The sequence below is a fragment of the Solanum verrucosum genome, unplaced genomic scaffold (assembly GCF_900185275.1).
Source record: "Solanum verrucosum unplaced genomic scaffold, falcon-dt-bn FXZP01000403.1, whole genome shotgun sequence".
NCBI lineage: Eukaryota > Viridiplantae > Streptophyta > Magnoliopsida > Solanales > Solanaceae > Solanum > Solanum verrucosum.
Window position 1 is genome coordinate 489 of NW_026020204.1, and position 12,839 is coordinate 13,327.

The window sequence follows — 12,839 nt, forward strand, 5'->3', positions numbered from 1 at the left end:
AAACTATTGATCACATTGCCTTTTATTATCCCTTTTCTCATCATTAGAATTAATAAATGTGGACAAGTCAACCAATCACCAAGTCTCATTACCCTAAACACATATTACAAGGAAATACATGAATTCCATACACTTAACAAGGGTTTAGAAATCTACTTGCCTCAAATAGTCGAACAATCACTCCGTGACTTGAGCCTTTCTCTTTCGTTGGACTTCCAAATAAATACAATCTATTCAAATAAATAATCACAATAAGCTTCCAAAACTAACAACACTCATATTACTATAGGTCTAATCTAGACCCAAAAACAGCACTCAAATCTACAATCAAATACCAATATTATTAAAACTTGATTTATGAGTTAAAAGAACCCTAAAATTAGTGACGAACCATAGCTTAAGTCGCTAATCGAAACCACCATTCATCCGTATTCCAAACATTATCCCATAATTATTAATCAGTACCAAATCACAACTTATTCTAGAATTATCAAAATTTACAACCCGTAAATAGATTTGTTGTTTAGATTTTAAGAGCCAAAATGGCAACCACTAATTATCGTTCTATATATAACCAAATAGATATATAATATTATTATATATTTATATATAGGTGCAATAATTAATGAAAGGATAGCAAAGAAATTAATGTAGGCAGAATTTGAAAGCATCAGTTGAATTTTCCTTACGTGAAGCAGTTTGCCCTCTGTTAATCCGCGTTCATGCCGCACGCAGGTTAGTTTTCTGCTCCTCCTCTTTTTCCTTTTTTCTTTTGTTTCTAAATTAACTATGTATTAACAATAATAATTTCCTTCTAACCTATTTAATATTTCAGGCTTGGCCCATTATTTTTAATAATAAACAAATCACCCGCAAATTAATTAACTATAGTTAAATGACTATTCAAAATTATCAAAAATGACCTTTCTGTCCCGGGTCATTACAATATCTACCACTGAAATCATGTTCGTCCTCGAACATAAGGAAGAAGAAGGAAGAATAACTGATGTTTCCAAAAGTCTAAGTTATGACCTACCAGTCGGTGTTCATCTCGCTAAGTGAGCTCCTCCTTAAGGCCATTCCATCAAGATCAACTATTAAGAACTAAACTTTCAAATCAAACTTTGCAAGATCTATAAATAGGAGTGATTATCAAGCCACATACTAACCCATGAACTCAATCTAAACTGAAACTCATTGGACCTTAACACAGCCATCATGACGAATCTTTTCTCACATAAACAAGATAACCTTCTGAATCAATACTGATTACAACCAGAAGTGAGCCTGAATCAACCACCAAAACACTCATAATGCACATACCATCACATATCTTATCACGATTCCCTTTCACAACACAATCTTTTCACGAGCTTAAGTTATAAAAATCTTATCTTTAGACACTGGGTACTCATCAAGGGAGAATCAAACTTATCTAATCCAAAGAAGAAAATGGTTAAGTAAACACCCAACAAGCGATACACTCAAAATGCAGAACCTCTAACAACACTCTTAGACAAGTGTAATTCTTCATAGTAGCTATTATATAGGTTCTCATAAGCAAGGTTGTGTGTGTAGAATCACTAGTATACTTCAACTATCTAAAACAACACCAAATCTGCCATAACTGAAATGACCAAGTCTACCCAAGATGCCACCCTACTAAGAAGACAAACATAGGATCGGTACACCCGATCCACCACTAGGAATTCACCCATAGATATGAAAAAAAAATGTGTGGGTATAGACAACGAATCGCACTCCAAGTCATATCCAAAACGAAGTAGATGGTCACATAAGAATATGCAGAACCAAGGTCGAATAACACTAGATATTCCTTCCATAGTGCCCACATCAAACATTTTCATTCATCCGGCTCTATATCTTTGATTTTCTAGCTACCACAATCCACCACTTTGGTCCCCATTACAATCGTACCCCTGTTCAATTTATTAGGCCCAACATACTGTTTACATCATTCCATTGAAGCCCACACTCTTAGTACTAATAACCATTATAATCACCCCAACTATCTACCTTACTCTCAAACCATCACTAGTATCAAAATCTTCTTAGAAAATACATTGTTGCCTCCAAAAATTTCAAAATACGGCTCCCTCTCTTTTCATTTAAGGATTTCATGACAAATACATGTCACACCCAAGACTGATAACACTAATTCCAAATCTAAAAGTACTTTACCATCGAGATACAACAATTGAATCACACTCAATGTCAACTCCACATAATTTTTTTTAGATACCTAATCTCAATTAATATTCAAAACCATCATATACCTCATACTAACACTTACGAAATTCTTGGCCACTCAAATAATTCGGTGTACTATAAGCTCATAATTTCTACTAACCATCAAATGCCTATGTAACACATCCTAACAGTTTGTATCATCCCATCAACAAAGTACGTAGTTTCAATCCCCTCGAAATCCTCATTAATCATGTAAAACTGTATGTCCACATTTTTTAGCATCAATAAGTTACCTATCATAATTTCAACAATCTAGCTCGACATAACCACATATAATCTTCCACACATCATTGTTTGTCAACCAAACAAAACTCAATCTTTAGAAAAGTTGATGATAATTCCTAGTAAGTCTGTACCGAACTAGTTCATATCTCACAGTCATATCTAAACTCATAGGCAAAAATTAATAAATCCTTCAACTACAAACCAAGGGTTTATACAAGAGATCATATTCCTTCACTTTTCTTAAATTATTTTCATGACACGAATTTCAAATACCTTGAAATCTTCAATAAACCATACTCTTTCTCCTTTAGCTGACTTGCTTACCAATCTTATCCTTTGACCAACAACCCATGATATTTCTACCTTATCCTCTAAGCCAAAACATTACGTGAAACCCCCATTAGGTATAGCAATCAAAAGTAATCAATTTTACGACTCAAATTATGCACAAGTCCTTCTAAGTGCTTCATACTCAATGCGATCAATAATTTCTTACCTTACCAATCCCTACCTTGACAAAACACACTACCACAAACCTAAACTCACAATAAAAACCTTGAGTTTTGAATCCAAATGTGTAACCCAATCCCTTTATCTATCAACATTAACTCATACCTTAAATATTTTTATGAATTCACGTATCTTAGCTTATCATTGATCGCCTCTCTATCGACATTATCATATCTTTCGTTAAAATTCAACTGTACCAGTTACCAAACTCAAAACTGTAAAAGAACTTATCACCATACTCGAGTCAATCATGTGTAGACTTCTTTCTCAAATCTTACCAAATTATTTTTATCCAATCTGATGAACATGTGACACTATTACCATAATAAGAGCAAAATATATAGAACCACGCATCTCTGAACTTGATTCTCAGCTCTCTAAAGATATATCTTTGTCCTTTGCAATTAGAGTAAATACCTTTGCTCTTGGTTACCTCTTTCCAATGACTAAAATACATCCCAGTAATTCTTTTCATTTGTGACTCTAGTTCATTTCAATTCTATTCGAGTGGTGTCTTAGCACCTCCTATAACTTTCCACGATCCCACACTACTCATCAAATAGTAGCAAGCCATCACATTAGATACTCACAAGTCGTCATTACCATACAAAAATTTGTTAATCAATAATCCTTATCATATAGTTGCATCTCAATCAAAATCCATCACAAACTCTTATTACCATTATACTCGGTTAGCCCTTGTCATCACCATGAAGTCACCCTTGTCATTAACATGACATCTCAAACCCAGCTATACCAATCAAATCCAAAGGACTAACACACTTTTATATGCCCTTTTTACTAAAATTTTCAATTACCTTCACGCAAGTATACTCGTTGGGACTTCTTTTACCCATAAGCTTGTCATCCTAAATATCGACCCACTTTCATGGAGCTTACGATGAAATCACTACTCATTTAAAGTCCTCGAGATACACTTCACAACCTAAACATATCAATAATTTACCAAAGATACACAACTAAAAGCTTCCTTATAAATAATGTTTAACTCATTTGTCCGTAGTAACAAATTTGTTGGATTCTTAAATATGAATGCAACATCGAATTTCATTATACGAGCATGTGGTATAAATAATAACTCCTTAAGTAGGTAGTATTCACGCTTAAAAATTGATGTATCCATTTCCATACACCACTAGTATCACATCGTTAAAGTTCATTAGATCCACCACTAGTACACATCATACCTATTGAGCAAATCGTACCCAAATAGCCCACACATTTCTATCCATTGGATAAATTCAAAACATTATCAAATTAATTACATCTCTATCCTAAGATATATGCATTCTTTCTTACATCAGGTTCATAGCAGAAGTAACACATTTCATAACTCTAACCAAGTAAGCATCAATACTATTGTAATAGTCATATAATGATCCTATTGATATACATTCATTCTATGAAAGATTCTAACCTCAATTGGTGCAATATCATTCTCATCATTTGCTAAGCAATCCATACATGTTATAACAACTATACCAACTGTATTTTCCAAGTTACATTGTTCATTATCTAGCCACCCCTTTAATCATTCCACTTTTAATTGTCAAACCACTCTAGATATTTCCTATACCACACAAATATTGATCCCACTACTAGATGACTAGCCTAAAAATAAATATCATATGTTCATGAAGTCCCTTAAACCATTGTTCAACCTAATCATCCAAATATCCTCAAAATGATTCATCAAGTGATCACCTAAATCAATCTTTTTGAATCATTGAACATTCCAAATCTCACAACACATCTCTCTCATAAGTCTATCACTTCCACATTTGTAACAAATCTAACATCCAAGACATATACAACACACCAAATAGTCACATGAGGAACTATGCACGAGTCATCACATAAGTGAGAGAATAAAATGAAGTGATAAAAATCAGAACTGACAAAGGATGCATGATAGAGATTCAAGAAGTGCAGATTTTTCCTAAAAATCACCATAGCCTCTTGAAGATAAGTACAGACATCTCCATGCCGATCCTTGAGACTCTACTTAGACTCGACTTGTACACATGTGAAACCTATAAACCTGGGGCTCTGATGCCATTTTGTCACGACCCAAAGAGGGATGTGATGGCACTCGTCTTATCCCACCAAGACAAGTCAGCCTAAAACTCAATCATTACATTAAAATGCGAAAATTTTATAATCAACTCAAAAATACCCCCAAAATCTGGTTGTCACGTGTATAAGCCTCTAAAGTATTACAATTGATTCAAAAGAAAACACAAGTCTAAAATGACATTGTTTCTAGAATAGAACAAGTTCATAAATAAGAGTAAGAAGGTCCGCTGAAATGACAAGCATCTACCTCACAAACCTCCACAAGAAGCCTTGGAAAAGAAGAGAATGACAAGTACCACAAAAATTCAGCCTCGTAACCTACAAAAATTTGTAGAAGAAAGGGGTGAGTACCATACCACACAGTACTCAGCAACTAAACCTCTAAACACGAGCTAAGGGGATAGAATAGGAGTACTCCTTACACCCCAACCGAACCTTCACAACTACAATCTGTATACAACCAACCCAACCTAACAGTTCACAATTTACAAGCACATATCTCAACAACAATATTCTAACAATCATATATTCTCAACAATAAGCTCAATATTCATCAATTACAACCTCCACAACTACAACTGCTTAAAACCAACCCAACATAACAATTCACAGTTTACAAAGCACATAGCTCAACACAACACTCTAACAATTTCATATCCTTAACAACAACAAAAGTATCATATCCTCAACAACAACACTCTAACAATTGCATATCTTCAACAACAAGTTCAATATTCATCAGTCACAAGTTCCAAGGAAAAGGACTCACAAGATCAGCAACACACAAGATCAAGTTCACCAATCATAAAGAAGTGCAATGAAATGAAATGCAATGTCAAGTATAGTGATGCATGTCTGACCTAATGGTACACACCCGCTATCTCTCAGTCTGGGACCCATGGGGGACAATATGTCCATGGATCTATCGCGGCGTGCGATACGACCCTCGATAATAGTAACCATCGCGGTGCGCGATACGTCTCTCAAAATATAGTATCCATCACGGCGCACGACACATCCCTCGAAACATAGTATCCATCGCGACGCGCGATACGTCCCTCAAAATTGTACATCCTCTTTATTTTCTTATTCTTTCTCAATGCAAATAACATTTGTCACAACTATGTCTCAGAACAATACAAATGACATGTTCACACAAATAATGAAGAGTAGACCATTTTCATAACATTGCACAATTCACAACAACACAATCAGGATACATCATCAACAATGATTCAACAAGCCTTTCAAATAATTATCAACACATCACACAAACTATTGATCACATTGCCTTTTATTATCCCTTTTCTCATCATTAGAATTAATAAATGTGGACAAGTCAACCAATCACCAAGTCTCATTACCCTAAACACATATTACAAGGAAATACATGAATTCCATACACTTAACAAGGGTTTAGAAATCTACTTGCCTCATATAGTCGAACAATCACTCCGTGACTTGAGCCTTTCTCTTTCGTTGGACTTCCAAATAAATACAATCTATTCAAATAAATAATCACAATAAGCTTCCAAAACTAACAACACTCATATTACTATAGGTCTAATCTAGACCCAAAAACATCACTCAAATCTACAATCAAATACCAATATTATTAAAACTTGATTTATGAGTTAAAAGAACCTTAAAATTAGTGACAAACCCATAGCTTAAGTCGCTAACCAAACCACCATTCATCCGTATTCCAAACATTATCCCATAATTATTAATCAGTACCCAATAACAACTTATTCTAGAGTTATCAAAAGTAACAACCCGTAAATAAATTTGTTGTTTAGATTTTAAGAGCTAAAATGGCAACCACTAATTATCGTTCTATATATAACCAAATAGATATATAATGTTATTATATATTTATATATAGGTGCAACAATTAATGAAAGGATAGAAAAGAAATTAATGCAAGCAGAATTTGAAAGCATCAGTTGAATTTTCCTTACATGAAGCAGTTTGCCCTCTATTGATCCGTGTTCACGCCGCACGCAGGTTAGTTTTCTGCTCCTCCTCTTATTCTTTTTTTTATTTTGTTTCGAAATTAACTATGTATTAACAATAATAATTTCCTACTACTCTATTTTAATATTTCAGGCTTGGCCCATTATTTTTAACATTAAACAAATCACCCACAAATTAATTAATTGTAGTTAAATGACTATTCAAAATTATCAAATATGACCTTTCGGGTTCGGGTAATTATAGTGGAAGACCATGTATTCATGTTCAAACATAAGTATGACAGTTTCTTTATTTGGATTGATGTAGAGCAATCGGTCTTGAACCGTAGTGTTGACACGAGGGTTGATGAAATGGTCAACGCATGTAGTTTTTGTAGTTATTTTATATATGAATCAAAATATAATAATGACTGTAATTAAAAATTTTCTTATATAGTTTTCTTAATAATACTTTTGCTTCTCAAATATATGTTCACCTAAATAAAACTATTCTTAAATTTATGTTTTATGCAGGGCTAGTGGATGAGGTGCGGCAAATTTCCATTCCAGATGCAGATAACACCAAAGAAATCCGACGGTCCATTGGTGTCCCAAATATGGTAAAATTTTCAAGGGAAGAAAAAAATATAGACGGAGATGATGAATCAAAGAAGACGATTCTTCAAGCTTCAATTTCAAGTATCAAGCGCAATACTCGTATATTAATTTGCAACCAACTTGACAAGATTCAACGATTAATAAATGAGAAAATGTGGTCGTGCATCATATTATTGCTACTGACGTTTTCAAAGAAGATAGAAAAGCAGTTGTTGACGAAGCATGGAGGAATACTGTTTTGCAACATGCCTACATATTGTGGAAAGATTTCTCAAAAATGATGATCACAATATTAGTATTAAGTGTACATAAACTATCATTATCTCTATCTTGTGTTATTTTTTCTCTTGGTCACTTTAATTTTTGACCTATTTTGTACAGTTTGTATCAAACTACAAATATATATAGTATTCTTATTTGTAAAATCATTGTTATTTATAGAGTATATATTTAAGCTTTATAAAAATATTTATTTTAAGGTCCGATCCAACCCCTTAGCACCAAGTCCAAGTCCAATCCAAGTCTTTGATATTTAATATATATTAATATAAATTCGTACTTACACAATTACATGAGATCATTCTTAATGTCAAGTAATAGAGTGAAAAAATAAATGACTATAAATGTTTGGGAAGATTCTAACCTTAAAGAATAACATTCTTAACTCCAAATTTAAAATTGTTGCATAGACAAAGAAGAGAAAATAATAAATTTGCAATATATCGGTAAGGATCATTTAAGGAAATATATTCTACCTAATTCAATCACGATGATGGATGCTTCATTCAATAAAACATCTATCTATTATTACATGCTGCACAAGTAAATATAAATACTTGTAATTGAAATCATTATCGATAATTGTTACTTCCCTTCTAATTGAATTAGACTTAGCACTTATGACGTGTTGTTAAAGAGTGTATGAATTGACGCATTATCACTTGAATGTATTCCTTCAGAAATATTGTTGAGTTCTTTTTACAATCCTTTTGAAATCCATATTTTCGTCAATCTTGTATGTGATCTCATAACAATGTGCATCTAGAAACTTCATCCTAAAATTATTTAAGCCTAATCACCGAAATTCAAGCTGACGTATCTGTAGGCTTTTTACAAGAATTATTCTTATCCTATAAGATATGTTTTTTTTTTAATTTGGTATATGCCAATTCATAAGTTCATAATCACATTTTTACTATAATTACCCAGTTATATGCGATCTCCAAACAATGTACATTTTTAAGTTTATCCTAAAATTATTTACTTGTCATTTACCAAAATTCAAGTTGACATATCGATACATTTTTCAAAAGTCATCGAACTTATCCTAAAAGATATCATTATTTCTGAATATGGTATGATAATTAATATGTCCACAAATACATTTTACTATAAATGCTCAATGCAATCTCTTTCATAACCACCATCAAGAAAAATATATTATTTTACATTTACATCTCAAGCAAGGTTTCTACTTATTAACCTTATATTTAAAAGATTTTTTAATGTATGAGTGTATGCGTGAGTGGTTTTCATGAGATTATTTACTATTTTAAACAAATTATTATTATAATTTTATTTTATGCGTAGCTAAAATGAATACTTTCATCATCAACAACAACAAGTTCAACAAAAAGAAAGTGGTGTTTATAATGGGAGCAACAGGAATGGGTACTTGAAATAGTGACCAACAAGATCACACACGCTGAGAAACAAGGTATACGACACTATTTGCTAGGTATACATATTTGGAAAAGACATTTTTTGTGATTCCTTTATTTTAATGTGAATATTAATTGGCAATTATTTTGTTTCACAAATTTTTAGGCGATATTGAGCCAGATTCCAACTTCACGGCTAAAGATTTCTGTCTGAACTTCGTTGAATACATAAAAAAAAAATTGAAGACTCAATGTGTTCCAATTATTGTTGGGGGTCAAATTCGTTTATTGAAAAACCTGTGGAATACCCTGTATTCATGTTCAAACATAAGTATGACGGTTGCTTTATTTGGATTGATGTAGAGCAATCAGTCTTGAACCGTAGAGTTGACACTAGGGTTGATGAAATGGTCAATGCAGGTAGATTTTGTAGTTATTTTATATATGAATCAAAATATAATAATGACTCTAAAAAACTTTTCTTATATATTCTACCTAATTCAATCACGATGATGGATGCTTCATTCAATAAAACAGTTATCTATTATTACATGCAGCACAACGAAATATAAATAATTGTAATTGAAATAGTTTTCTATAATTGTTTTACATAGTTTATTACATCTCAAGCAAGGTTTCTACTTATTAACCTTATATTTATAAGATTTTTTAATGTATGAGTGTATGCATGAGTGGTTTTCATGAGATTATTTACTATTTAAAACTAATTATTGTTATAATTTTATTTTTATGTGTAGGTAAAATGAATACTTTCATCATCAAAAACAACAAGTTCAACAACAAGAAAGTGGTGTTCATAATGGGAACAACAGGAACGGAAAAATCTCCTGTCTCTGTTGACTTTGCCACCCATTTTCGAGGAGAAATAATCAACTCGGACCATATGCAAGTTTATAAAGGACTTGAAATAGTGAACAACAAGATCACATACGCTGAGAAACAAGGTGTACGACACTATTTGCTAGGTATACATATTTGAAAAAGACATTTTTTGTGATTCCTTTATTTTAATGTGAATATTAATTGGCAATTATTTTGTTTCACAATTTTTTAGGTGAAATTGAGCTAGATTACAACTTCACGGCCGAAGATTTTTGTCTGAACTTCATTGAATACATAATTTTTTTTTGGAAGACTCAATGTGTTCCAATTATTATTGGTGGGTCAAATTCGTTTATTGAAAAACTTGTGGAAGACCCTGTATTCATGTTCAAACATAAGTATGACAGTTGCTTTATTTGGATTGATGTAGAGCAATCAGTCTTGAACCGTAGAATTGACACGAGGGTTGATGAAATGGTCAATGCAGGTAGTTTTTGTAGTTATTTTATATATGAATCAAAATATAATAATGACTCTAACTAAAACTTTTCTTCTATAGTTTCTTAGTAATAATTTCGGTTTTCAAATATATGTTCACCTGAATAAAACTATTCTTAAATTTCTGTTGCATGCAGGGCTAGTGGATGAGGTGCGGCAATTTTACATTCCAGATGCAGATTATACCAAAGGAATCCGACGGTCCATTGGTGTCCCTAAAATGGCCAAATATTTAAGGGAAGTAAAAAATATAGACGGAGATGATGAAACAAAGAAGATGATTATTCAATCTTCAATTTCAAGTATCAAGCGTAATACTCGTATATTAATTTGTAACCAACTTGACAAGATTCAACGATTAATAAATGAGAAAATGTGGTCCGTGCATCATATTATTGCTACTGACGTTTTCAAAGAAGATATAAAAGAAGTTGTTGACGAAGCATGGAGGAATATTGTTTTGCAACCATGCCTAGATATTGTGGAAAGATTCTCAAAAATGATGATCACAATATTAGTATTAAGTGTACATAAACTGTCATTATCTCTATCTTGTGTTATTTTTCTCTTGGTCACATTAATTTTTGACCTATTTTGTACTGTTTGTATCAAACTACTGCTATATATAGTATTCTTATTTGTAAAATCATTGTTATTTATAGAATATATATTTAAGCTTTATAAAAATATTTATTTTAAGGTCCGATCCAAGCCCAAGCGCCAAGTCCAAGTCCAAATCCAAGTCTTTGATATTTAATATATATTAATATAAATTCGTACTAAAAAAAATTACATGAGATCATTCTTAATGTCAAGATAATAGAGTGAAAAAATAAATGACTATAAATGTTTGGGAAGATTCTAACCTTAAAGAATTTTAAAGAATAACATTCTTAACTCCAAAGTACATTGAATACATAGAAATTTTTTTGAAGACTCAATGTGTTCCAATTATTGTTGGAGGGTCAAATTCGTTTATTGAAAAACTTGTGGAAGACCCTGTATTCATGTTCAAACATAAGTATGACAGTTGCTTTATTTGGATTGATGTAGAGCAATCAGTCTTGAACCGTAGAGTTGACACGTGGGTTGATGAAATGGTCAATGGAGGTAATTTTGGTAGTTATTTTATATATGAATCAAAATTTAATAATGACCCTAACTAAAAAAAAATTATATAGTTTTCTTAATAATACTTTCGATTTTCAAATATATGTTCACCTAAATAAAACTATTCTTAAATTTATGCTGCATGCAGGGCTGGTGGATGAGGTGCGCCAATTTTACATTCCAGATGCAGATTACACCAAAGGAATCCAACGGTCCATTGGTTTCCCTGAAATGGCCAAATTTTAAGGGAAGAAAAAAATATAGACGGAGATGATGAGTCAAAGAAGATGATTCTTCAAGCTTCAATTTCAAGTATCAAGCGTAATACTCGTATGTTAATTTGTAACCAACTTGACAAGATTCAACGATTAATAAATGAGAAAATGTGGTCGGTGAATCATATTATTGCTACTGACGTTTTCAAAGAAGATAGAAAAGAAGTTGTTGACGAAGCATGGAGGAATACTGTTTTGCAACCATGCCTAGATATTGTGGAAAGATTTCTCAAAAATGATGATCACAATATTAATATTGAGTGTACATAAACTATCATTATCTCTATCTTGTGTTATTTTTCTCTTGGTCACTTTAATTTTTGACCTATTTTGTACCGTTTGTATCAAACTACAGATATATATACTATTCTTATTTGTAAAATCATTGTTATTTATAGAGTATATATTTAAGCTTTATAAAAATATTTATTTTAAGGTCCGATCCAAGCCCTAGCGCCAAGTCCAAGTCCAAATCCAAGTCTTTGATATTTAATATATATTAATATAAATTCGTACTTACACAATTACATGAGATCATTCTTAATGTCAAGATAATAGAGTGAAAAAATAAATGACTATAAATGTTTGGGAAGATTCTAACCTTAAAGAATTTTAAAGAATAACATTCTTAACTCCAAATTTAAAAATTGTTGCATAAACAAAGAAGAGAAAATAATAAATTTGCAATCTATCGGTAAGGATCATTTGAAGAAAATATATTTCTACCTAATTCAATTCACGATTTGATGGATGCTTCATTCAAATTAAAAAAACAG

The 12,839-nt window shown here is 32.0% G+C and overlaps 1 protein-coding gene across 1 annotated transcript; it reads left to right on the forward strand.

Annotated features, from left to right (window-relative positions):
• Positions 1-10,157: 10,157 nt before the first annotated feature.
• On the forward strand, positions 10,158-12,034 carry LOC125830129 (adenylate isopentenyltransferase 5, chloroplastic-like). The gene is made up of 5 exons (XM_049509331.1): positions 10,158-10,323; positions 10,413-10,667; positions 10,816-10,998; positions 11,732-11,788; positions 11,937-12,034. Exons 1-5 carry the CDS (start codon positions 10,158-10,160, stop codon positions 12,032-12,034), a joined length of 759 nt encoding a protein of 252 aa, XP_049365288.1.
• The last annotated feature ends 805 nt before the right edge of the window (positions 12,035-12,839 follow it).

Excerpts from the sequence above, each read along its gene's own strand:
- LOC125830129 (XM_049509331.1), top strand. The coding sequence starts at position 10,158 with ATGGGAACAACAGGAACGGAAAAATCTCCTGTCTCTGTTGACTTTGCC. Across the intron at positions 10,324-10,412 it reads TGTACGACACTATTTGCTAG|GTGAAATTGAGCTAGATTAC; the intron begins GTATACATATTT and ends ACAATTTTTTAG. Across the intron at positions 11,789-11,936 it reads TGATGAAATGGTCAATGGAG|GGCTGGTGGATGAGGTGCGC; the intron begins GTAATTTTGGTA and ends TGCTGCATGCAG.